Source organism: Elephas maximus, chromosome 4 (genome assembly GCF_024166365.1).
Source record: "Elephas maximus indicus isolate mEleMax1 chromosome 4, mEleMax1 primary haplotype, whole genome shotgun sequence".
Lineage (NCBI taxonomy): Eukaryota > Metazoa > Chordata > Mammalia > Proboscidea > Elephantidae > Elephas > Elephas maximus.
In genome coordinates this window covers 102,650,253-102,678,111 of record NC_064822.1, presented here as the reverse complement: position 1 = coordinate 102,678,111, position 27,859 = coordinate 102,650,253, and the positions used below count along the sequence as shown (strand labels likewise).

The window sequence follows — 27,859 nt, the reverse complement described above, 5'->3', positions numbered from 1 at the left end:
CATGGCACAGGGAGTGGGGACAGAGGGCCTCCTGACACAGAGCCAGGGAAGGGTGAGGCTGCTCTGTCTCTCTGACACTGAGAAGGCCTTCCCCTGCCCCAGGCCATTCCTGTCTGAGATCAGGGCCAAGGCAGGAAGGTGGCCCTGAAGTGTAAGCTTCTGACACCCTGTCTTTCCCTTCCAGCCTCCAGTTCATGGTGATGAGGGTGGAGGGAGCCATCCCTCAAGCTCCTCACTGCACACACCCAGCTTCTCTGGGGAATCTTCCTCCTCAGATCACTACACAACCTCTGCAGGTAAGGAGAACCACACCCACCTAGCAGGGGAGAGAAGCCCCGGGCTTCTCTGTCCTCCTGCCCTTTGACTGCCAGGTGGAAGGAGAAGGCCTCCTAATTTGAAGGGCACATAAGTGCCACAGCACGTTCTCAGAACAACCCCTCTTTTACAGATGAGGGTTCACTTGCCCAAGGACCCATGCTTGGAAGAGCCCAAGCCCTTTTCTCTAAGCCAGGCTTCTGCCTGTGACTCCCTCCCTGGGGTAACTGGTTCTTTCAAATAATGTTTTGTGTCTGGGTCCTTTGGAAGGTAGTTTGGCATGGGAAGGAGAATGTGTGGGTTCCATTGCAGCCCACCCTCCACTCAAGTCCTGGGGACCCTATGGCCCTGGAAAACCTGTCACCTCCAGCTCACCGAGACTGGACGGTGTCGTGCTTTACTTCCTATGGTCTTTTCTGCCTTCCTCTTCATCCTCCCTGCCACTTCCTCTGCCTGCTGGTGTCCTCCCTCCTTCTACCTCGTCCCAACTCTGCTGCCCTCTGCTGGGAGCCTGCGGGAGGGTAGTTGTTAGGTGCCTTCAAGTCAGCCTGGTCCTGTGCCATCCTTACATTGTTGCAGCCACTCTGTCAATCCACCTCGTTGAGGGTCTTCCTCTTTTCCACTGACTTTGCCAAGCCTGATGTCCTTCTCCAGGGACTGATCCCTCCTGACATCATGTCCAAAGCATGTAAGACGCAGTCTATCCATCCTTGCTTCTAAGGAGCATTCTGGTTGCACTTCTTCCAAGAGAGATTTGTTCATTGTTTTGGCAGTCCATGGTATATTCAGTATTCTTCACCAATGCCACAATTCAAAGATGTCAGTTCTTCTTCAGTCTTCCTTATTCATTGTCCAGCTTTCACATGCATATGATGCAATTGAAAATACCATGGCTTGGGTCAGGTGCACCTTAGTCTTCAAGGTGACATCTTTGCTTTTCAACACTTTAAAGAGGTCCTTTGCAGCAGATTTGCCCAATGCAATGTGTCATTTGATTTCTTGACTGTTGCTTCCATAGGTGTTGATTGTGGATCCAAGTAAAATGAAATCCTTGACAACTTCAATCTTTTCTCCATTTATCATGATATTGCTCATTGGTCCAGTTGTGAGGATTTTTGTTTTCTTTATGTTGAGGTGCAATCCATAGTGAAGGCTGTGGTCTTTGATCTTCCTCAGTAAGTGCTTCAAGTCCTCTTCACTTTCAGCAAGCAAGGTTGTGTCATCTGCATAATGCAGATTGTTAATGAGCCTTTCTCCAATCCTGATGCCCCATTCTTCGTATACTCCAGCTTCTCAGATTATTTGCTCAGCATACATATTGAATAGGTATGGTGAAAAGATACAACCCTGATGTGCACTTTTCCTGACTTTAAACCAATCAGTATTCCCTTGTTCTGTCCAAACAACTGCCTCTTGATCTATGTAAAGGTTCCTCAAGAGCACAATTAAGTGTTCTGGAATTCCCATTCTTCACAATGTTATCCATAATTTGTTATGATCCACTCAGTCGAATGCCTTTGCATAGTCAATAAAACACAGGTAAACATCCTTCTGGTATTTTCTGCTTTCAGCCAGCTTCCATCTAACATCAGCAATGATATCCCTGGTTCCACACCCTCTTCTGAAAGCAGCCTGAATTTCTGGCAGTTTTCTGTTGATATACTACTGCAGCCATTTTTGAATGATCTTCAGGAAAATTTTGCTTGTGTGTGATATTATTGATATTGTTCTATAATTTCCACATTCGGTTGGATCATGTTTCTTGGGAATAGGCATAAATATGGATCTCTTCCAGTCATTTGGCCAGGAAGCTGTCTTCCATATTTCTTGGCCTAGGCGAGTGAGCACCTCCAGCACTGCATCAGTTTGTTGAAACATCTCAGTTGATATTTCCATCAATTCCTGGAGCCTTGTTTTTCACCAATGCCTTCAGAGCAGCTTGGAATTCCTTCAGTACCTTCAATTCCTGATCATACGCTACCTCTTGAAATGGTTGAACATTGACTAATTCTTTTTGATATAATGACGCTGTGTATTCCTTCCATCTTCTTTTGATGCTTCCTGTGATAGAATTCTTCACTATTGCAACTCGAGATTTGAATTTTTTCTTCAGTTCTTTCAGCTTGAGAAACGCCTAGTGTGTTCTTCTCGTCTGGTTTTCTAGCTCCAGCTCTTTGCACATGTCATTATAATACTCTGTCTTCTTGAGCCGCCCTTTGAAATCTGTTCAGTTCTTTTACTTCATCATTTCTTCCTTTTGCTTTAGCTGCTCAACGTTCGTGAGCAAGTTTCAGAGTCTTCTCTGACATCCATCTTGGTCTTTTCTTTCTTTTCTATCTCTTCAACGACCTCTTGCTTTTTTCATATATGATGTCCTTGATGTCATTCCACAACTTGTCTGGTCTTCGGTCACTAGTGTCCAGTGCATCAAATCTATTCTTGAGATGGTCTCTAAATTCAGGTGGGATATGCTCAAGGTCATATTTTGGCCCTCACGGACTTGCTCTGATTTTCTTCAGTTTCAGCTTGAACTTGCATAAGAGCAATTGATGGTCTGTTCCACAGTTGGCCCCTGGCCTTGTTCCAACTGATGATATTGAGGTTTTCCATCGTCTCTTTCCACAGATATAGTCAGTTTGATTCCTGTGTTTTCCACCCGGTGAGGTCCATGCGTATAGTCACCGTTTATGGTGGTGAAAGAAGGTATTTACTTGAAGAAGTCATTGGTCTTGCAAAATTCTATCATTCGATCTCTGGCATTGTTTCTATCACCAAGGCCATATTTTCCAACTACCGATCCTTCTTCGTTTCCAACTTTCGCGTTCCAATCACCAGTAATTATCAGTGATCCTGATTGCACGTTGGATCAATTTCAGACTGCAGCAGCTGATAAAAATCTTCTATTTCTTCACCTTTGGCCCTAGTGTTTGGTGGGTAAGTTTAAACAGTTGTATTAACTGGTCTTCCTTGTAGGTGTATGGATATTATCCTATCGCTGACAAAGTTGTACTTCAGGATAGATCTTGAAACGTTCTTTTTGATGATGAATGCAACACCATTCCTCTTCGAGTTGTCATTCCCAGCATAGTAGACTATATGATTGTCCGATTCAAAATGGCCAGTACCAGTCCATTTCAGCTCGCTAATGCCTAGGATATCGATGTTCATGCACTCCATTTCATTTTTGATCATTTCCAATTTTCCTCATACTTCGTATATTCCAGGTTCTGATTATTAATGGATGTTTGCAGCTGTGTCTTCTCATTTTGAGTCATGCCACATCAGCAAATGAAGGTCCCGAAAGCTTTACTCCATCCATGTCATTAAGGTTGACTCTACTTTGAGGAGGCAGCTCTTCCCCAGTTGTCTTTTGAGTGCCTTCCAACAAGAGAGGCTCACCTTTAGGCACTATATCAGACAACGTTCCACTGCTATTCATAAGGTTTTCACTGGTTAATGCTTTTCAGAAGTAGACTGCTGGGTCCTTCTTCCTAGTCTGTCTTAGCCTGGAAGCTGAGCTGAAACCTATCCTCCATGGGTGACCCTGCTGGTATCTGAATACCGGTGGCATAGCTTCCAGCATCACAGCAACATGCAAACCCCCACAGTACTACAAACCGACAGGCGTGGGGGAGGGTAGGGATGGAAAAGCCCTCTTTTCTCCAGGTGACCGGCATCCTTAGATAGGATACCTCCAGAGTTGGTGCACAGATTCAGAATAGATGGGAGGGGCTTACACTGCCAACTGGACTGGGACAGCAGTGGGAGCCAGACATTGTGTCTGCCCACCCAGAAGTGAAAGGGGAAAGGTGGTCAGGGGCTAATAGCACCAGCCACTGCATGGATTGTTTGATCCTCTGAGCCCCTCCCCTTGTAGGGACCCTGCCCAAGTGTAAATGTTCTCTACCCACCTTTCTGCTCTTTTCATGGGATGGCATGTTCGTTCGTATCAGTGAGCATCAGTCTTTGTAAGTTATACATTGGTCTGTATCTCGGCTAAAAATAATTCCCTATTATTTAGGAGTTATATGCTATCACTTACCATGGAAGAAGCCCTGGTAGCACAATGGTTAGGCACTCGGCTCCTAACTGAAAGGTCAGAGATTCAAACCCACCCCTTTTCTCTGCTTCACAAGAGAAAAGACCTGGTGATCTGCTCCCATAAAGATTTCAGCCTAGGAAATCCTATGAGGCAGTTCTACTCTGCTCCACAGGGTTGCTGTGAGACAGAATCTACTCAATGGGACACAACAACATCATAAGTTAATTGAAGTATTCCCGCCCACCAATGGTATGTTCAGAAGAGCATATACAGTGAAACCCGGAACTTGACAGGACTGCCTTGCTTTTCCAGATCTCCCAGGTTTTCCGCCTTTGACAGGGTACAGCCCTACCACTTTTCTATTGCTGTTTGTTAGTGGAAAATACTATTTGAGATTTTCTTCTCTGGCAGGTTTCCACCTTACAGTTTCCAGCTTTCAAAGGTTTTACTGTATTTATTTAAAAATTCAAACGAATTTTCATTTTTAACTTTTAGAAATTATTATACATACATGTTCATTGTAGACATACAGAAAATGTAAAGTAAATAAATGCATAATATACAAATATATGTGTGTGTGTGTGTGTGTATACATATATATGTTAAGGAGTCCTGGTGGCACAGTGGTTAAGCACTTGGCTACTAACTGAAAGGTTGGCAGTTCGAACCCACCAGTCACTCTGTGGGGGAAAGATGTGGCAGTCTGCTCCTGTAAAGATTTACAGCCTTGGAAACCCTACAGCACAGTTCTACTCTGTCCTATAGGGTCACTATGAGTTGGAATCAAGTTGATGGCAACGAGCTTTGATGTATATACCTACATCTCTCCATCCCTCTATCTGTCTATATATTTGTCTATCTATCATATAATCTTTAATCTACTGTGATCACTTAATCTGAAAGATAATCACTGTTAACACTTGGCACATATCTTTCTCATATTTTTTTCAACATAAAAGTGTATTCAGAAATGAAATGCTGTACACAGTCTGGTAATTTGCTTTTTCCCCTTAATTATATCCTAGTTTTGTGTCATTCAGTCATCTAAATTTTCTATCATTGGATATCTAGAGTGTTTCTCAGCTTTTCATGAGTATAGCAGTATGCTTGTGGCTAAAAATTTTCATTTATTCTGATTTTTTTCCTTATAATGAGTTTGTAAAAGTGGGAATTCAAAGAGAACGAATACTTGCAGGCTTTTGACCCCTATTGTTAAATAGTTTTCTAGATTGCTGGTACAGACTTACACTTCTATTAACACTCGACACTTCATAGGACTCCTGTGTCCCTGAGTCCTTACAGATACTGGCATCAACTTTTTTTTTTTTTTGTATCTTGTAATTTGTTTTTAATAATATTTTATTGAGTTTTTGGTGAAAGCTTACAGAGCAAATTAGGTTCCCATTTGACAATTTCTGCACAAATTGTTGGGTGACATTTGTTTATCACACTTAACGTTCTGTTTGTGTTCAGTTTGTTCCTTTTCCAGTACTCTAGTTTCCCTGCCCCTTTATCTTCTCATCTTTGCTTTTGAGTAATTGTTGACCTTTTGGTTTCAGACTGATTGTTTTTAATTAGGGCACGGGTCTTACAGGTAATATCCTTTATTTTGTGTGCCACTCTGCTATTTCGCTAAAAGGTGATCTCAGGGCATAGGCTCGGTTCTAGGTTTAAAGAGTGTCTCAGGGCGATAGTCTCAGGCAGTTCTCTGTTCTCTACTGTTCCAGTTTATCTGGCTTCTTTTTTTAAAATAAGAATTTGAGTTCTGTCCGTATTTTCTATCATTCTATCTGAAACCAACTGTTGTGAACCCAGTCAGAACTGTCAGTCGTGGTAGCCAGGAACCATCTAATTCCTCTGGTCTCAGGGTAGGTGAAGTTGTGACTCGTGTAGACTTGTTTCTTGTCTGCGATTTTTGTTACCTTCTTACCATTTTGTTCCTGGTGAGCGGAGACCCGTAGCCGTATCTTAGATGGCCACTTGCAAGCTTTTAAGGCCCCACTTGCTACTCAATTCACTAGGATGCAGATCATCATTTTTGTGAACTACATTATGCCCATTGACTGAGTTGCCTCATGAGATTGTGATCCTAAGCCTTGGAAACGAGAAAACCACTGTTGGAAGGTGTTTAGTTATGCCTGAGGAGTATCTGTATTTGTGTCTTCAGTGAATATATGTGCCTGCACCCATGTATTCGTATTTACATCTACCTATAGATCCTTCTCGGAAACCCTGGTGGCGTAGTGGCTAAGAGCTACGGCTGCTAACCAAAAGGTCAGCAGTATGAATCCACCAAGTGCTCCGTGGAAACCATATAGGGCAGTTCTACTACTCCGTCCTGTAGGGTCGCTATGAGTTGGAATCAACTTCACGGCAACAGGTTTTTTGTTTTTTAGCAGGTCCTTCTACCTCTCCTCACCTACATACAACCTGTACCTACCCTACCTAACCTACCTACCAGTTTGCCTGTACCCATCCCTGTACTCAAACACTCGTTTTTACTTTGGTGGTGCTGTGCTCTCTGCACCCATATTTGGTGCCACTAGTCTCTACGGTATAAAGTGTACTTTCCCCAAACCCCTCCCCCACCAATGGACATTGGTCTCTATATTTATCTAATTGTCTTCTTATGAAACCCTGGTGGTGTAGTAGTTAAGTGCTACAGCTGCTAAGCAAAGGGTCGGCAGTTTGAAATCCACCAGGTACTCCTTGGAAACTCTATGGGGCAGTTCTACTCTGTCCTATAGGGTCGCTATGAGTCGGAATCAACTCGACAGCACTGGGTTCTGTGTTTGTCTTCTTATAAAAGAAGGATTGTATAATATTTGTCCTTTGTCTTAGGCTGGGTTCTCTAGAGAAGCAAAACAAATGAATCATATGTATATACATAGAGAGAGAGAGAGAGAAATTTATCTCAAGGAAATGGCTTACGCGGTGTGCAGGTTGGCAAGTCCCATATCCGTGGGTCAGGCTGAAGGCTTCTCCTGACTCACATGGTTGCAGGGGCTGATGAATCCTAAATCAGCAGGTCAGATGAGAGGCTGCTGGCCCACAGGGCTACTGAAGCTGGTGAATCAGGTCAGATGGCAGGCTGCTAGTTCACAGGGCTGTGGAAGCTGGCAAATCTCGGAATCAGCAGGTCAGATGATTGGCCACTGGTTCAAGTCCCAAGAACTGGAGGTCAGAATATGACAAGCTGAATGCAGGATCCAGAACAAAAGTCAGCGAGCTTTACCAGAACATCTGTATATATTGGATGCAGGCCACACCCCTGAGGAAACTCCTCTTACAACTGATAGGTTGATCACATCATGAAAGATAATTATATCAGAACACAAAACGGAGGATGACTATATCATTACATGATTGCCAAACTACATCACTACATTACTGCTGAACAACTGAGAATCACAGCCCAGCCAAATTACACCCAGTCTTAACCATTACATCCTTATATGCTTGACTTATTTCACTTAACATTATGCCCTCCAAGTCCATCCATGTTATAATATGTTTCACAGACTCATCATTGTTCTTTATGGTTATGTAGAATTCCATTGTGTGTATGTACCACAATTTGCTTATTCATTCATCCATTGATGGGCACTTCAGCTTTTTCCATTTATTTGCTATTGTGAATAAAGCAGCAATGAACATAGGCATGCATATGTCTGTTCATGTCATTATCTTTAGGTCTCTAGGGTATATACCTAAGAGTGGGATTTCTGGGTTATTGGGTAGTTCTAGTTTTTTGAGAAAGTGACATACCATTTTCCGTAGTGGTTGTACCATTTTACAGTCCCACCAGCAATGGATAAGAGTTCCAATCTCCCCACATCCTCACCAACATTTGTTGTTATCTGTTTTTTTTTTTTTCTGTCAGTGCCATTTTAGCTGGGGTAAGATAGTATCTTACTGTAGTTTTGATTTGCATCTCTCTAATGGCTAATGATTGTGAACATTTTTTCATATGTTTGTTGACTGCTTGGATGTCCTCTTTGGTTCATGTCCTTCTAGCATCAACATTTAGACATATTCATTTCTAGTTTTAGCAGCTAAGCTAGCACAGTGGTTAAGCGCTCAGCTGCTAACCGAAAAGTCAGTGGTTTAAACCCACCAGCTGCTATGCTAGAAAAAGATGTGGCAGTCTGCCTCCGTAAAGATTACAACCTTGGAAACCCTATGGGGCAGTTCTACTCTGTCCTATAGGGTTGCTATGAGTTGGAACCCATTTGATGGCAATGGGTTTATTTCAAGTTTTATAGTTGAAAAACACAGATGTTTTATTTGCATTTCTTTGATCATTAGTGAGGCTGAACGTTTTTTCCCACAAGTTCATTTGTTCAAAATTATTTTTGATTTTATGTCATTAGGAACAACACAGGTCTTTAAAGCTGGGCTGAAAATCATGGCTTAAGGAAGTATTGTTTCTCTGAGCTCTGGCTCTTTGATTTTCCTACCTCAACATTGCTGAAAGAAGAGATAGGGGGAATCCCAGAGGGAATCCTGAGGCTGAAGAGTGATCCTGTGGAGAGAAGCAGTCATAGGAGGTCCTCACAGGGGTGAGCAGGAGGAGACCTGGCTGCAGTATCCTTAAACAGTTCCTTCTCTTACCTCACTCTTCCCCCAGACATGATGGAGCCATCCAGTTTCTCCAACCTGGACCTGAAAGAAGGCGACTCTGACGACCCTTCTGAGACTTTAGACCTGTCCCAGCTCTCCATGCTACCCCACCTGGCTGACCTGGTCAGTTACAGCATCCAGAAGGTCATTGGCTTTGCCAAGATGATACCAGGATTCAGGTAGGATGCTTCTGTGACATCAGAGAAACAGAATCAGGATACTGGAATGAGCTATAAGAAGGCTGGAAGGCCACACTGCTTCCCAAAAATAGAGGGTCAGGCCCTACCCCAGACCACCTAAATCAGAATCTCTGGGGTAGGCCCAAAACCAAAACCATTACTGTCAAGTTGATTCCAACTCATAGCAACCCTAAAGGACAGAGTAGAACTGTGCTGTAGTTTATAACAAACGTTTTATTGTCTTGATAATAATGGTGTGCATAGTACTTATATTTAAATATTCATGAAGTATTAAATATTCTTAATACAATATAATGTTGATGTTTTTAGTATAGTTGCCTCTGTATTTATGTATGTTTATATCCTTGTTGTTTTCAGACGTTCATTTGATACATTGCCATAAAATACGTATACAACGTGGTTGGGAAATAGAAATAAATTTTTAAAAAGTCAAGCAATATTATGATCATCTCATGTAGTGGCAACAGCTGTCACTGTAGCAGAACTGCAACTCCTAGGCACTGCCTCTGAGATGCTGATGCTTAGACCCAGCAGTAGAGCACTGGGAGCAGGAAAGTGCTGGGACATTGGCCAGTGCTGCCTGGAAACTGATATAAAGTGCCATTTGTTGTTTTGTGGATTTCTCTGATGTCTAGGGAAGCCATTAATTACTGTCTAAATTGCTGCATTTCCAGTGGGGGGGGGGCCCTTTGCTATAGAGTCCATTCCTACTACTCAGGGTGACCCATGTGTTACAGAGTAGAACTGAGCTCCATAAGATTTTTTTTTTTTTTTTGACTGTAATCCTTATGGTGGCAGTTCTCCAGGCCTTTCTTCTGCAGAGCTGCTGGATGGGTTCACACCACCAAACTTAGCAGTTGATCGCAAACTGCTTGCACCACTCAGAGACCTTCATTTTCAGCAAAAAAAAAAAAAAAATTTTTTTTTTTTTTATGACAGTAATTCACATAGCTAAACCCAGCACTTCCCAGTTTGTTTCTACCCTGAGGCAGCTGGCTCTGTGTTACAGGTAGTCCCTGACTTAAGGCTGAGTTCTGTTCCAACCACTCCGTTGTAAGTCTGTTCTGATGTAAATTGAATACCTCATTTTAAATTAACAATTGATGTTTCTTATGGTACGAAATGCTGAATAAAATCACACTATAGGTCTGGTCTACAGTGAAGTAGGCTTCAGTGTCATAACAATGAAGTTGAAGTTGTGAAGGCTGCTGGGCACACGTGCAGTTCAATTGTTTATGTCCTTAGAGTTGAAAATTGCCGAAATTTCTCTCCATTACTTCTGACACCGACACAGACTTCATTGTAGGTTGGGTCACAGCCTGTGATATGGCAGTGTTTTGAACAGTAAATCATAAAAGGGAACATCTGTGAGTGAACATCTGAGAATGATAACATCAGCAAATTACACACTGCGACATTGTACGTAGTACATATTACTAATGATAAGATGTACAAAAAAAAAAGACAGTTGTGGGTCCGGTTCGTCATAACTCAGATATGTCGTAGGTCGGGGACTATATTGTACTCCTCCCACCAACTCAAATACCAGGAACTCTCCAGTGCTTTTCCCCTGAAATTAACGTGAAAATTGTGAAGAAAAGAAAAACACCAAATGTTGGTAAGATACTCTTACTGAGTTGTACATTTTGGTTGCAGAAAGAGTAGGAAGGGAGGGCCACTCTGGCAGTGAGACGGGAATAAGAACCGAGTGTCTGAGCCCAGCATCACACTATGCTTGGGACTTGCCCTCCAGAGCCTTTCCTTGGAACTGACAGCACAGTTCGCTCAGACAGGTTCCAACTCCCACCTCTACTCTTCAGGTTACTGTGTGCAAACTCCATGTATTCCAAAAGCTTGTTTTGTGTAAACAGTGAGAGAAAAAAACATTTCAAAGTGCCTGTGTGGTGGCGCAGTAGTTAAGAGTTTGGCTGCTAACCAAAAAGTTTGGCAGTTCAAATCTACCAGCCACTCCTTGGAAACCCTGTGGGGCAGTTCTACCCTGTCCTATAGGGCCGCTATGAGTCGGAAGTAACTTGACGGCAGAGTTCGGTTTTTGGTTTATGTAGCAAGCAGCTTCCATTCCTAATTCTGAGGAGTAATCCTCATCTACACAGGGTCCGTCCTTCCCTGCTCTAGTGGGGAGTTGGACGAGATGGCCCCAAGGCCCTTTCCAGATGCTAAAGTTTGGTGATTGGCTGGGACTGAGCATATGGGAAAACTGTCCTACGGAGAAAGCTACTCATTTAACCAGATTACCCCTATGCTGCCCTCTCCACGAAGTAACCCAAGACCCCATTTTTCTTCCATAACCTTGGTCCCTATCCCTTAAATCAGCTGCCAACTCATGGGAACCCTGTGTGTGTCAGAGTAGAACTGTGCTCCATAAAGTTTTTAACGGCTGATATTTTGGAAGTAGATCGCCAGACCTGTTTTCCAAGGCACCTCTGTGTGGACTCAAACCACCAACCTTTCAGTTAGCAGCAAAGCACTTAACCATTTGTGTCACCCCGGGTTGCCCCTGGTAGATACCCGCACATATGCATGGACTCAAGTAGTACTACTCTCCTCTCAATTTCTCTGTGAAGGGCTGAGCTGAAGTCTATCCACTCCCTTTCCTCCCAAGCCTCCTTTTCCCAGAGATCTCTAGTCTAGCCCTGCAGTCATAGTCAAAGTGAGTTACATAGGAGCAGGTACTGGAGATGCCTAGCTACTGATGCAAAATTGTTTAAATTGATCCTGTACTGTCTTGGATTGGCTTCTCTCTTTTCAGCATGACTTGAAAAGTCCCAGAGTGGAATGTTTTCCCATAAAAATGAGACAGGCCTTGGCAAGAGCTCTCTAGGGAGACACTGATATGGACACTCTCTGTGACTGGACAGGGGTGATGCTGAGCCTGGCCTGGAGCCCAAGCCCAGGTTCCAGTGGACCAAGGCAGGGCCAGGCCAATAGCTCCCTGGTTCTACCAGTTTCCATGCTTAGGGGTTCTGTTTTTCCAAGAGGTGAAACAACAGTGGCTACATCTGTGGTGTCTTCGATCCACTGGAGGGTATGGGAAGGGCAGGATGAGACTCTTATGTGGGTGAGTGGTGGAGGGGAGGAGCAGGATGAGACTCCAGGGCAGGCATGGGACCAAAGTGGGGTGGGACTATACTGGGTGTGAATGGTGCTGAGGTGTGGACTTGGCCCTGCTCCCTCCCTCTGCCTCTCCCCCTTCAGCCTCTCAGTTTGTGCCCCACAAACCTCCCTCCTTGTCCACCTGCAAAAGAAATGCATGAGGAGGTGGTATCAGTTGTTGTTGTTGTTAGGTGCCTTTGAGTTGGTTCTGACTTGTAGTGAACCAATGCACAACAAAACGGAAACACTACCAGGTCCCAAGCCATCCTCAGAGTAGTTGTTATGCTTAAGCCCATCGTTGCAGCCACTGGGTAAATCCATCTCACTGAGGGTCTTCCTCTTTTTCACTGGCCCTCTGTTTTACCAAGCATGATGTCCTTCTCCATGGACCGATCCCTTCTGATAACATGTCCAAAGTATGTGAGACATAGTCTTGCCATGCTTGCTTCTAAGGAGCATTCTGGTTGTACTTCTTCCAAGGCAGATTTTCTCATTCTTTCAGCAGTCCCTGTATATTCAATATTCTTCATCAACACCACTATTCAAAGGTGTCCATTCTTCTTCAGTCTTCCTTATTCATTGTCCAGCTTTTGCATGCATATGAGGCGATTGAAAACATCATGGCTTGGGTCAGGTGCAACCTAGTCCTCAAGGTGACATCTTTGCTTTTCAACACTTTAAAGAGGTCTTTTGTAGCTGATTTGCCCAATGCAATGAGTCTTTTGACTTCTTGACTGCTGCTTCCATGGGCGTTGATTGTGGGTCCAAGTAAAATGAAATCCTTGACAATCTTAATCTTTTCTTGTTTATCATGATGTGGCTTATTGGTCCAGCTGTGAGGATTTTTGTTTTCTTTACACTGAGGTGTAATCCGTACTGAAGGCTGTGGTCTTTGATCTTCATCAATAAGTGCTTCAAATTCAATAAGCAAGGTTTTGTCATCTGCATATCGCTGGTTGTTAATGAGTCTCCCTCCAATCCTGATGCCCCATTCTTCTTCAATAGTCCAATTCCTTGTATTATTTGCTCAGCATACAGATTGAATAGGTATGGTAAAAGGATACAACCTTGACGTACCCCTTTCCTGACTTTAAACCATGCAGTAACCCCTCGTTCTGTTCGAATGACTGCCTCTTGATCCGTGTACAGATTCTTCATGAGCACAATTAAGGGTTCCAGAATTCCCATTCTCCACAATTTTATCCACAATTTGTTATGTTCCACCCAGCTGAATGCCTTAGCATAGCCAATAAAACACAGGTAAACATCCTTCTGGTATTCTCTGCTTCCAGCCAGGATCCATCTGACATCAGCAATGGTATCACTGGTTCCACGTCCTCTTCTAAATCTGGCCTGAATTTCTGGCAGTCCTGTTGATATACTGCTGCAGTTGCCTTTGAATGATCTTCAGCAAAATTTTGCATGCATGTGATATTAGTAATATTGTTCGATAATTTCTGCATTTGGTTGGATCACCTTTCTTGGGAATAGGCATAAATATGGATCTCTTCCAGCCAGGTAGCTGTCTTCAAATTCTTTGGCATAAACAAGCGAACACTTCCAGCACTGCATCTGTTTGTTGAAACATCTCAATTAGTATTCTGTCAATTCCCGGAGACTTGTTTCACCAATGCCTTCAGTGCAGCTTGGACTTCTTCTTTCAGTACCATCGGTCCTGATCATGTTACCTCCCGAAATGGTTAAATGTTGTCCAACTCTTTTTGGTATAGTGACACCTTATATTCCTTCCATCTTCTTTTGATGCTTCCTGTGTTGTTTAATATTTTCCCCATAGAATCCTTCAGTATTGCAACTCGAGGCTTGACTTTTTTTCTTCAGTTCTTTAAGCTTTAGAAATGCTGAGTGTGTTCTTGCCTTTTGTTTTTCTATCCCCAGGTCTTTGCACATGTCATCATAATGCTTTACTCTGTCTTCTGGAGCCGCCCTTTGAAATCTTCAGTTCAGCTCTTTTACTTCATTATTTTTTCCTTTTGCTTTAGCTACTCAATGTTCAAGACCAAGTTTCAGAGTCTATTCTGACATCCATTTAGGTCTTTTCTTTCTCTCCGGTCTTTTAATGACCTCTTGCTTTCTTCATGTATGATGTCCTTGATGTTATTCCATAACTTGTCTGGTCTTCGGTCATTATTGTTCAATACGTCAAATCTATTCTTGAGATGGTTTTTAAATTCAGGTGGGATATACTCAAGGTCATACTTTGGCTCTCATGGACTTGTTCTAGTTTTCTTCAGTATCAACTTGAACTTGCATATGAGCAATTAATGGTCCACGGTCTGCCCCTGGCCTTGTTCTGACTGATATATTGAGCTTTACCATCATCTCTTTCCACAGATGTAGTCGCTTTGATGCCTGTGTGTTCCATCTGGTAAGGTCCATGTATGTAGTCGCCATTTATGTTGGTGAAAAGAAGGTATTTGCAATGAAGAAGTTGTTGGTCTTGCAAAATTCAATCATGTGATCTCCTGAATCATTTCTATCACCAAGGCCATATTTTCCACTACCTATCCTTTTTCTTTGGTTCCAACTTTCACATTCCAATCACCAGTAATTATCAGTGCATCCTGACTGCATATTTGATCAATTTCAGACTGCAGAAGTTGGTAAAAATCTTCAATTTCTTCATCTTTGGCCTTAGTGATTGGTACATGAATTTAAATAATAGTCGTATTTACTGGCCTTCCTTGTAGGTGTGTGAATATTATCCTATCACTGACAACGTTGTACTTCAGGATAGATCTTGAAATGTTCTTTTTGACAATGAATGTGATGCCATTCCTCTTCAAGTTGTCATTCCCGGCATAGTAGACCGTATGATTGTCTGTTTCAAAATGACCAATACCAGTCCATTTCAGCTCACTAATGCCTAGGATATCGATATTTATGCATTCCATTTAATTTTTTACTATTTCCAATGTTCCTGGATTTATACTTTGTACATTGCAGGTTCCAATTATTACTAGATGTTTGCAGCTGTTTCTTCTCATTTTGAGTCATGCCACATCAGCAAATGAAGGGAAGGTCCTGAAAGCTTGACTCTGTTTATGTCATTAAGGTGGACTCTACTTTGAGGAGGCAGCTCTTCCCCAGTTATCTTTTGAGTGCCTTCCAACCTGAGGGGCTTATCTTCCTGCACTGTATCAGACAATGTTCTGCTGCTATTCATAAGGTTTTCACTGGCTTATTCTTTTCAGAAGTAGACCACTGGGTCCTTCATCCTAGTCTGTCTTAGTCTGGAAGCTAAGCTGAAACCTGTTCGTCATAGGTGACCTTGCTAGTATTTGAATATTGGTTCATAGCTTCCAGCATCACAGCAGCACACAAGCCCCCACAGTACAACAAACTGACAGATGATTGGGGATGGTGTCAGTAGTGGCAGCTAAATGGCCAGGAGCAGCCTTGAATCCAAGAATCAAGGACTCAGGCATCACTGCCAAGGGTAGTGGATGAGGGCCCAGGCCAAGCTGGCGGGAGCCCAGCCACGTGGGCTGAATGCCTTCAGCATCACTACCATTTCCATCCCCCGAGCCAAAGTCCTGGGAATCATAATGGTTCCCTCACCCTATGCCCATCCCTCTACATTCATTCATTCATTCATCCATCCATTCAACAAACGACTTTCTTATATAAACTAATAAGGATAAAAGTTGACTAGGCCTCAGTTCCTGGCCTCCAGAGAGTCAGTGTCTGATGGAAGAGATAGATATATAAACTAACTATTGCTGGCAAATGATAAGAGCTCCGCAAGAGACCTCCTGGAGCTACTGTGGGAACACAGGAGAGGAAGGGCTGGATTTGGCCTTGGGGGGGTGAAAAAGTTGAGACAACAACCCATTTTCAGAGCACATCAGAGGTGCTCAGAAGCAGCCTCAGGTGTAAAGACTGATCAGGTTATAAATGTTACCCAGGTCCAGAGGGTAGACACAGAGCCTGAGCTGACTCCTATCATAGCAGGAACAAGGCCTCATCAATGTCCCCTTTAAATCCACCTCTACCCCTGTCCACCGCGCTCTCAGTTCTGCTGTGAAGTAAACTAAAACAATCCCTGTATTCCCATACTCTGGGGAATAACTTGGGGTTATTTTAGCTTGCTTTCATAGGAATAATAAGAAGTGATCCCACTAAAATCTCTTCTGGCCGAAACACCTACAGGATATGTCTCCTCTTCTGGTCATCCATTTTGAGTGGGGCATTGAACAAGAGGTTACATGTAAGATGCTCCTCACAGAATTATTTATAATAGCAAAAGTTAGAAACAACCAAAATGTCCAAAAAATAGGCAAATGGGAGACATTAAATAACTTATATCAGTGGAGACGTGGTGACGCAGTGATTAAGAGCTTGGCTGCCAACCAAAAGGCTGACAGTTCGAAACCACCAGTCACTCCTTGGAAACCCTGTGGGGCAGCTCTACTCTGTCCTATCGTGTCACTATGAGTTGGAATCAACTCAATGGCAATGGGTTTTTTGTTTTTTTTTTTGGTATATCCATATGATATTATGATGTAACGTTATGATGTGACAGGGCTCTAGCATGTCATTAGGGCTGTCTATTTAGTGGTAGAATTCTTGCCTTCCATGCAGGAGAGCTGGATTCAATTCCTAGCCAATGCACCTCATACACAGTTACCACCCACGCAGAGCTGAGCCAAAGAATGTTTGGTGATGTAGCAAGTGGAATACAGAATACAGAATTCTTACATTCTTTACATTTATGTAAAGAAAATAGATATTTGCAAAGAAAAAAATAGGAAGGAAATACATCAAAATGTTAACTGTAATCATGAGCAATTTGTATTTGCTTTAATATATTTTTTGATACTGTCCAAAATTTAACAGTGAACATGTTTTACGTGTATAACCAGTTAAAACCAAAATGGAAGTGATGTTTGCTTTTATTTTTTTTTTAAATGTGGGTTGAGCATCTAAAGAAGAATAACAAGGATGATGAGATGTCTAGACACTATGTCATTAACCAAAAAAACCCAAACCCGTTGCCATCAAGTCAAGTCCAACTCATAGCAACCCTGTAAGACAGAGATGAACTTCTCCATAGGGTTTCCATGGTGCAGCTGGTGGATTTGAACAGCTGACCTTTTTGGTTAGCAGCCGAACTGTTAACTACTATGCCACCAGGGCTCTACCTTGTCTTTAGGACTGTCTGTTTAGTGGTAGAATTCTTGCCTTCCAGGCAAGAGAGCTGGAGTCAATTCCTGGCCAATGTACCTCATGCACAGCCCACATCCATCTGTCCATGGAGGCTTCCGTGTGTCTATGATGCTGAACAGGTTTCAGCGGAGTTTCCAGACTGAGACTGGGAAGAAAGGCCTAGTGATCTGCTTCCAAAGAATCACCCAATGAAAACCTGCAACCGATCATGGGGATGGCGCAGGACTGGGCAGCATTTTATTCCCTTATGCATGAGGTTGCCATGGGCTGACTGATGGCAGCTAACAACACATCCTGCAGAAGACTAAATGGGGACGTGGTAGCATTTTTCAAATGATTTAATGGATGTCCCACGATTAATGGAAAAGTCTGGTTTTGTGTTCCTCACACAATCAATGGATGAAATGTATGATCTGCTGTATGAATTGTAGCTCGATAGGAGGGGCTTTAAACTCCAGGAGCTAAAAATCTCACGGCTGCATTTAGAAGCTGCAAGCTCCCTGGCACTGAAAGAATCCCAGAGGCTGCAGAAAAACCATCTGTCGGGAATGCTGAAGAAGGCATCAGACCACCTCATTTCTAAAGGGTCCTTTCAACTCTAGCATTTTGTGGGGCTTTTCCAATGCAGATTTTTTTTTCTTGCTTTTAAACTTATTCATTTCCTTTTTTAAAAAAATAATTTTTATTGTGCTTTAAGTGAAAGTTTACAAATCAAGTCAGTCTCTCACATATGAACTTATATACACCTTACTACATACTCCCATTTACTCTCCCCCTAATGAGTCAGCCCACTCCCTCCTTCCAGTCTCTCCTTTCGTGACCCTTTTGACAGTTTCTAACCCTCTCTAAAAAAAAATTTTTTTTTTTAACCCTCTCTACACTCCCATCTCCCCTCCAGACAGGAGATGCCAACACAGTCTCAAGTGTCCACCTGATACAAGTAGCTCACTCTTCATCAGCATCTCTCTCCAACCCATTGTCCAGTCCATTCCATGTCTGATGAGTTGTCTTCGGGAATGGTTCCTATCCTGGGCCTACAAGAGGTTTGGGAACCATGACCGCTGGGATTCCTCTAGTCTCAGTCAGACCATTAAGTCTGGTCTTTTTATGAGAATTTGGGATCTGCATCCCACTGTTCTCCTGCTCCCTCAGGGGTTCTCTGTTGTGCTCCCTGTCAGGGCAGTCATCGTTTGTGGCCGGGCACCATCTAGTTCTTCTGGTCTCAGGATGATGTAAGTCTCTGGTTCATGTGGCCCTTTCTGTCTCTTGGGCTCATAATTATCTTGTGACCTTGGTGTTCTTCATTCTCCTCTGATCCAGGTGGGTTGAGACCAACTGATGCATCTTAGATGGCCACTTGTTAGCATTTAAGACCCCAGACTCCACGCTTCAAAGTGGGATCCAATGCAGATCTTTTGTTGGCCATTCTGATCATGCAAGTCTTTTCATTCCCCAACACCTGCCACCTGTTGATACAGAACTGTCATCAGTTAACAACCACTTCCCATCTTTTTGCATGTCTAAGTGCAGCCACGGAGAGGGTGACAGCCTGTCTAAGGAGATTCAGGCAGAGGGAGAAAGGGAGGAAAAACCGGAAACAAGTTGTTCTGTAGACCCTGCATTTTCCTTGCCCATGTTCAAAAAAGCCCAGCTCCTGACTCACAATAGTGGAACTAGTCATTGGCTTCTTGACTCAATCAAGATATATTTATTGATCCTCTCCTAAATAAGCCATGGTGGTGCAGTAGTTAAGAGCTTGGTTGCTAACCAAAAGGTCAGCAGTTTGAATCCATCAGCGGCTCCTTGGAAACCCTATGGGGCAGTTCTACTCTGTCCTATAGGGTCTCTATGAGTCAGAATCAACTCAGTGGCAATGGGTTTGGTTTGGTTTCAGTGTGCTCAGAGCTCAGTGTTTAGTTTGTGGGCAGTGCTAAAGGTAATAATGGGGGCAGTGGTGGTTCACTTGTAGAAATCTCACCTCCAGTAGTTATCTCACCTTCCATGTGGGAGACATGGATCAATTCCCAGCCAATGCACCTCATACGCAGCTACCATCCACCTGTCAGTGAAGGCTGCTATAATGCCGAATTTCCAGACTAAATGGAATCTATTTCTGAAAATTAGCCAAAGAAAACTCTACGGATCACATACGTCCCATCTGCAACCAATCCGGGGGGTGGCTCAGAACTAGGTAGCATTTTGTCAACTGGATGTGCACAGGGTCACCATGAGTCAGGGGGCTGACTTGATGGCAGCTAACAATAACAATGGCCTTCAAAGAGCTTACATTTAAGAGCCAGAGACAAACATGTAAAGAACAAAGCTAAAGGGAGAGGGCAAAATAAAAACATAAGCAACAGGCAGTGAGTCATAAAGGAATGGCTCTAATTCTGTTGAAAAGAGTTGGGAGGTGGGCCCCAACAGAGACCATATTGGGTGGAGGGCCAAAAACATGAGATAGAGCATTAAAGGAAGGGTGTCTGAGCTGGAGCTATCACAGGCACGTTGGTATGAGAACACACAGCATCTGAATGTGAGGTAGCCCAACGGTGCTGAAATGGAAGGTTGGTGGAGTTTCAGTGGGAAAGGAGGTGAGAAAGATAGCTTGTAGTCAAGCTATGGAGTACAGGCTTGATCCTGAGAAGATGAAGAGCCAATGAGGATTTCTGAACACAGAAATGGCATTTCTCTCAGGCAGCAATAAGAAAGTAATGAGAGACCTGAAAGAATTGAGTCCCAGATTTCAGTCAGGTGGCTATTGTAAGAAGATGCTGGACCTCTGAACCAGGGCAGTTCTGGTGAAGGTGGGATGGAAATCAACGGCTCAAGAAATGTCCTAGAGACAGAGTTGGCCTTTATTACTGGGAGGGACCAGAGCAGGAAGAGGAAATTTTGGAAGAGTAGGAGCTGTTGAAGATGACTCTGGCCATGCTATTTGCAGACCATCAAATCCATGAGATAATGCCAGGGGCTTCCTTAACTTCTGTCGTCCTTTTCCTAACTCTGGCTGCTTGGGCCTTGGAGATCATGGAAAGTTACTAGGTTTTCCTTGTGTAGGTTGTTGGGCTATTTTACTTCTCACCTTGGCACATGATCACAGTCTTGACTTGTTCTCCCTTAAGGGATTGTCTCGTGCTTTCCAGCCAGGCTGCAAGCTCCTCATTGGAGGATCCAGGGCACCAACTGTTCACCTGGCATGTTTATACCTGCCAAAACACGAAAGTGATTTGCATGATTTAATGATCTTGAGCAGTAACCTTAGCCCTTTCCTGCCCTCCCTGGCAGAGACCTCACCTCTGAGGACCAGATCGTGCTGCTGAAGTCAAGTGCCATTGAGGTCATCATGTTGCGCTCCAATGAGTCCTTCACCATGGACGACATGTCCTGGACCTGTGGCAGCGAGGACTACAAGTACCGTGTCAGTGATGTAACCAAAGGTACATCTAGCCTCTGCACCTCCCTCTCCAGCTCCTAGACTCTGGCTCATCCCTCCTGAGTCATGGGCCCCCATCAGGCACATGGGAGGGGGCTAGGTAACAACAGGGAGAGAAGGGAAGGCCAGGCCCAGTCAGGGTTGGAGGTGGGATGGGATGGGTTAAGTGGCTCCTCAGCTCTGCCCATACCACCTGGTTGCTCTCTCTCATAGCTGGACACAGCTTGGAGCTGATTGAGCCCCTCATCAAGTTCCAGGTGGGACTAAAGAAGCTGAACTTGCATGAGGAAGAGCATGTCCTGCTCATGGCCATCTGCATTGTCTCTCCAGGTATGGTGCCTCACCCTGAGGAACCTGGGGACCTGGGGAGTAGAACGAGTGAAGGACACAGCACTGCTGAGGGCCAGCAGGGCAATGTGGGGGGAGAAGTGAGCAAAAGGAGAAGACTAGGAAAAGGTTCACTCGGCTGGGTTTGCACAGCCCCTATGACATGTGTATGTTGTGGGGTTGCTCACTGCCTTTCGCTTTGCACGGCGTTTGCACCAAATCCCACCTGACAGGCCACAGACAGTCTTGGGTGTTTCCAACACTCAGTCTTTGCTCTTGTGTGAATTGGATAGGACTTTCCTGATATTTGAGTTTCTCTTGGGGGACAGATTACAAAACCCAGATGGTACCTGATAGGTGGTTCTGACTGATTTTGGAGGCAGGGTCCTGTGACCCTTGACCACTTATGTCTATTTGGGGTAGGAAGAGGGAGAGAAAGAAGAGGTCCAGAGGGTGTTATATTGGTAATGAGGCCCGAAGGGGGTGACCGTACCTCAGACTGGGCTGTGTTCAGGGTGGAGGACAAGTGAGTGGTGTCTGCATGGGGATGCCTCCCACCCCTCAGCCAGCATTCACACACTTACTCGCTCATATACTCAGCAGCAATTTACTAAGCACCCATGAGGTGCCAGGCACTGTGCTAGGCACGGGGATTCAGCAGTAGCAAGCCAAGACACAGACATCTGTCCCGTGAAGTTTAGGAGGAGATATTAACAAATAATTCCTAATGTAATGAAGTTTCTAAAGGTAAAGAAGGGTGTGATACCATCAGAGGGTATACCAGGAGAATCTAGTGCAGCCTGGGGACTGGGGAGAAGGTGTGGTCAGGAATGGGCTCCTGGAGGAAGGTCTTTTATGCTGCTACCAAGGAGCCCTGGTGGCACAACAGTTAAGTGCTCAGCTGCTAACTAAAGGTTGTAAGTTCAAATCTACCCAACAGCTCTGTGAAAGAAAAACCACCAATATGCTCCCATAAAGATTACAGCCTAGAAAACCCTATGGAACTGTTCTATTCTGTCCCATAGGGATGCTGTGAGTTGGAATCAACTCCTAACAACAACAGCCCGAAGGATCAGTAAAAGCCAGCGAAGATAAAAGAGCTGAGTTTCAGGCAGAGGGAAGGCAAATGTGAAGCCTGGAAGTCAGGGAGCATGGGGCATTAGGGTACTGACGGGAGGCCTGGGCGTAGGAGAGAAGGAGAGAGGCAAGGTGGCAGCAGGGCCAGACGGGCCCCAGGAAGGCCTTGCCACCTCATCCTAAATGCAGTGGGAAGTCACTGAGAGATTTTGAGCTTTGGGTGTCACAGGTAAGCAGAGTACAGGGTGGTCTAGGAAGTTGCTGAGGTTAGGTGCTATGGGCAGGGGTAGGTGGGGAGAGTAAGGGGTGAAGACCCGCCTCAGAGCTCCTGTGCCTCCTCTGCCCTGTGTCTACAGACCGCCCTGGGGTGCAGGACGCTGCACTCATCGAGGCCATCCAGGACCGCCTGTCCAACACGCTGCAGACCTACATCCGCTGCCGCCACCCACCCCCAGGCGGCCACCTCCTCTACGCCAAGATGATCCAGAAGCTGGCCGACCTGCGCAGCCTCAATGAGGAGCACTCCAAGCAGTACCGCTGCCTCTCCTTCCATCCCGAGTGCAGCATGAAGCTCACGCCCCTCCTGATGGAGGTGTTTGGCAATGAGCTCTCCTGACTAGGGCAGCATGAGGAAGTGCCTGGGTGGGGCCGCCCCTCAGGGGCTGTGTGCCCAGGCCTTGGGCTGGCCACTGCCCAGCAGCTCTTTCTGCCCACCCTGGAGTTCATCCCCTTCTCCCTCGTGCCCTTTCCATGCCCAGCCCATGCTCTCTCCTGCCCAACCTAAATGCCAGCCCCCTTCCCTGCAGGCCCCAGGCTGCCCCATCCCTGCAGACCTCAGTCAAGAGGAGTTGCTGTCTATTTGGCAAAGAAACTCAAACGGGGGCAGAGGGCAGAGGCCAAAAGGCAGGGTCCTTCCCAGGGATGCCCCTACCACTCTGGAAGTGGCTGCTGGCTGGTGCCCAGGGAGCAGGCAGGCGGAGAAACGCCCCCATTCCTCAGGGACCAAGATACCTGTACCTCCCCCCACTCCAGGCCTGCCTGTCCAGAGCCTGGTGGGGACCTCTCTCCCCCTACCGTACCCACAATAAATAACTGGCCCACACACCTACTCCACTCCCATCCCATCCTGTCAGTCTGTGCTGTTCTGTCCCAGAGCAAAGGAGCACAATGGGGCCTCCTTCCTCTGGCCGGTCGAGGACACTCACTGCCAAGGATGACCAAAATCAAGGTGACTGAGGTCACACCTTCCCCCACCTCTGCTGCCCAAAGGGTACTTGCCTAGCCCTTCAGTGCCCCCTTCATCCCATTGCCATGGTAAGCCCCACCATTCTCCTAGCAGTAGCTCTGATAAGTTAGGCTTTTTCCCCATTGCTAGGGCCACTGGCCCAGAGCCCATCTGCCTGGAGGCCCAGCAGGGGAGAAAGAAGGGCCTGGGCAGTGGGGAATGGAAAAACCCAGCCTCAGCAGATGGGGCCACAGGCTGCCGCTGCCACCAAGCCCATGCCTTCTCAGCCTGGAGCCTAAGGAGTGGTGTGGTGGAAGCTTTCCCTCCAGTGATCCATGTGGCAGGACTGAGTTGCCCCTGAGCAGAAAGCACCCAGCACTGTCCTACTCCTCACCCCACCAGTGCCTTACCTCCCCACCCAGGAGAGAGGACCTGCCACTGGCTCCAGACACTACACCCCAGCAGCCATGGAGACTGGTGTGCCTCACCCTATGATGGCCAAGGGCTCCAGAAATTGGCCCACTCTCCTAACCACCCCAGAGCCTGCAGAAGCAGTGCCATTTCTACTTCTCAGCTGGGGGCCACATCTTTTCCACCTTGCAGGGTGGATGAAGAAGAATTTTCAAACCCCAACATCCCAAGTCATGCTCTTCTACCTGCCTAGTATAGTTCCAAGACTACTGTTTACTCAGCAGAACCAGGAGTGAGTGCTCCACCCACCTCGGTGTAGGTGGAGGGAGAGAGAGTTAGCCTCTGGTGGCTGGTCAGAGAGAGCATTTAGGGCTTGTTCCCTTCTTAGCCTCATTCCACCTCCCAAAAGTCTAAAGGGGCCCATGAGTCAGGGTGGGGAGGGGGCGTCCATGACTCCTGAGCCAGCCCAGGATGTGGGAACTTTTGGTCAGTTTGCTCGGGGCGGGGGAGGGAGTTGTCCTTGGTGAGCATGAGTTATAGGTGTGTGGGACCTGTGTAGATGGAACTTCTTCCATCGGGAGTCATGGAGGGCTCTTCAGATGATTACTTGAGTTTGGGGACCACAGCTGCATTTGCTGTGTCAACTCTGTAACCACAGTGGGAACATGGACACCCAAGCCCCCAGAGAATGTACCCCTGAAGTCTCTGGCAGGAATCAGACTTAACTTGGGAAGAGCTGTCAGTGTCCACCTGGCTCAGTGTTTCTCAGCATGCTTCAGGTGGAAAAACATCTGAAAGCCACGTGCTTACCACACATATGGCTTAATCTTCAATTTATGAGGTATGAGTGTTTTTTTGAAATCACACCCCATCTTGTACTACATTTTAATATAGAGGGTAGCAAGCACCACTGATCAAGAGATATTTATGGAGGGAGAACTTACCTTGTGAAAATTCTATACATTAATTATTGTTGTTGTTATTCTACAAATTAGGGAGAGGCCCTTATTTGATTTTAGCTGCAGAACACATTGGTCCAGCTTGCTTTTCAGAAAAAGCTTGAAAATTGCTAAGCTCGTTCAACCCCTTGTTAAGGAAAACTGACGCTTCTTTTGGAGGAGTACATGACTGGCCCAAGCTTGTGTAATTAGTTAGAAGTGGCTCCAGAACTCGACCCAGGCTTTGGGCTTGTGGCCCAGTGCTCTTTTCATTACACCACGCTTGAGCTCCGACCCCATTTGCCACCCCCTGTGAGCTGATCCAGTCCCTTGGGGGCAGCCCTGGGGTTTGGACAGAGCTAGCCTAGATCCAGGATCCCTTCCATCTTTCCTTCCCTGGGTTGTAACCCGCTGACCCATTAGAGGGGAGAGGAGGGGGCACCTCTGCCTGTGTCTCAATGTGAATCAGACCCCTCCCCACTGTGGCCCTGGCCTGATGGGGCCTCTGCCTCATCTTGTATAATGCTGTTGCCTTATCAATAAAATGCATTTGTCTTTGTAATGTCTCCACCTTTCCAGCTCTCCCTCTGGCTCTGGCTTCTCCAGGGAATCGATAGATACTGAGAACATCAGTTACACAGCCCTGGAGCCCCCAGCAGCCCAGACTACTCCCCAGGGGAAGTCTAAGAACCGAGAGGAAAAGAGAAGTAGGAAAAATGAGGTTTCATGGGGCCTGAACTGGAAGAAAATATTATCATTTATTCTCTTTTAGAATGAGAGAGCCTGAAAGGCATTTATAAATGTAAGACTTTTAAAATATATTATTGGAAGCCCAGGAAAGTGCACACTAAAATGCCAAATAAACAAGATTCTAAACCCAAAAAAACAAACTCATTGCTGTCCAGTCGATCCAACTCATAGTGACCCTGTAGGACAGATCAGAACTGCCCCATAGGGTTTCCAAGGAGCTGCCAGTGGATTCGAATGGCCGACCTTTTGGTTAGAACATTTAATCACTGCACCAGCAGGGCTCCAATAAGATTTTAGGAGACAGGAAAATCCTCCTGCTCGCTAACTAGAAGCAAGTAGGAGAAACCAGTTGAGGCCAACAGGGAAGGTTGGAAAGTATGCCACATTGGGTGAAAGCTGGAAATAAAACAGAAAAAGAAGGCTGTAAAGAGTGCCTCCTGAGTGATTTCCAAAGAGAAAAAAAAGTTTACCAGAAGTTTGTCAAACAATGAAGAAAGCTTTGTACATGGTAATACAAACAGCTCATACTTACATAACACTTACTTTGTGGCAAGCTCCGCTGTAAATAAATGCTTTATGCAAACCAACTTGCTTTATTCTTACAAGATACTCTGGGATATGGGCTATTATTACCACCATTCAGCCGAAGGGATAACTTACCCAAAGCCACAGTGATGGTAAGTGAAAGAGATGGGATTTGAACCCTTAGTAGCTGACTCCAGAGGCCATTAATTAGCTGTTTCCTACTGAGTTAAGGGGCCTGGCAAATGCAGTCTCGCAAGCTCTCTACTAAAGAGGACATAAAGGAGGTTCCCATTCCTAAAGCAGGCCCAGAGGTGGGAAAATTGGAGGCACTGGATCAAACACTGCTCTACCCTCAGGAAGTGTTTAGGCAAAAGTGTTGGGTGGAAACAAGTGTGGCACTTTCTTGAGAACCTCAAGAATGAAAACTAAGCGACTGTCGGCAAGCACGTCGTCGTAGGTCTTGAATTAGAAATGGCAGCGGTTCCAGTGATTTGGAGGATTGCAAAGGGCTCCCATGAGTGGCCAGGACTCTCAGGGGGCCCAGAGGAGTTAGAGCTGATTCCCAGGAAAGGGGAGTTTATGGTAAAGGACAACTTCACTAAACATAGCAAACAAAAATATCCAAGAGCGTGACATCGTGATTTGTAAAAAGGGAAATCAGGTCCGATCGATGTATTTATTTAGGGTAAGTTGGCCTGAGAACCTGTGGATGTGACTTACTTTAATTTTGCAAAAGCATCTGAAAAGATTTCAAACCAAAAACTAAAACTTGTCACTCTGGGATGGGATGGGATGGGAGTGGGAGAATCAGGGATGGGGCTTTAGGGCTATTCTATTATAAAAAAAGTACGGACTTAGAGAAAGGAAGTCAACAGCTACTTAAAAGGGCACAACTCTGGCTGGAGATGTGTCAAGAATGCAGTTCTTAAAACTGTTAGGAGAGTAGCATTTAACATAGAAGATCTAGAGGAACACAAAATCTCCAAGGCTGTGTATCATGATAAATTTTTCCAGGTAATCTGGAAGGAATGGACCTAGAGAAGATCTTATAGCTGGGATAAGGTGATTTTAAGTTTTCACATTGCAAGCTTTGGTTCTACACCTGTGCTGTTCAATAAGGTAACCGTTAGCCACATGCGAGGAATCCTTGGGTGGCACAAATGATTAAATGCTTGACTACTAGCCACAAGGTTGGAGGTTTGAATCCACCTAGCAGCACCTCAGAAGAAAGTCCTGACCATCTACTTCCAAAAGCCCAAAAACAAACAAACAAAAAACCAAACCAGTTGCAGTACAGTTGATTCTGTCTCATGGCGACCCCATGTGTTACAGAGTGGAACTGCTCCATAAGATCTTCTTGGCTGTAATCTTTATGGAAGCAGATCTCCAGGACTTTCTTCCATGCCTTTAGGTTAATAGTCACCCAGGGATCCTTTCGAAAGGTCACAGCCATTGAAAACCCTAAGCACAGTTCTTCTACTCAGACACACATGAAGTCGCTATGAGTCTGACTCAATTTGACTGGAACTGGAAAGCCACATTTGCTTATTTAAATTTAAATTAATGAAAATTAAAGTAAAATTTTAGTTCCTTGGCTGCACTAGCCACATTACACATGGCTATCACACTGAACAGGGCGGAAAGTTCTACTGGACACACTGGTCTACAGTGTGTGCTTACCTAGTACTAATG

General features: G+C 45.1%; 1 protein-coding gene across 1 annotated transcript in view; it reads left to right on the top strand.

The window, feature by feature from the left end:
* VDR (vitamin D receptor) overlaps positions 1–26,171 on the top strand; it is a 72,044-nt gene extending 45,873 nt beyond the window's left edge. The window contains exons 9-13 of the mRNA XM_049882935.1: positions 185–296; positions 8,988–9,159; positions 20,767–20,918; positions 21,128–21,244; positions 22,675–26,171. Of these exons, the coding sequence (XP_049738892.1) occupies positions 185–296; positions 8,988–9,159; positions 20,767–20,918; positions 21,128–21,244; positions 22,675–22,934 (813 nt within the window). The 3' untranslated portion in view covers positions 22,935–26,171. The remainder of the gene's footprint in view (positions 1–184; positions 297–8,987; positions 9,160–20,766; positions 20,919–21,127; positions 21,245–22,674) is intronic.
* Positions 26,172–27,859: the final 1,688 nt, after the last annotated feature.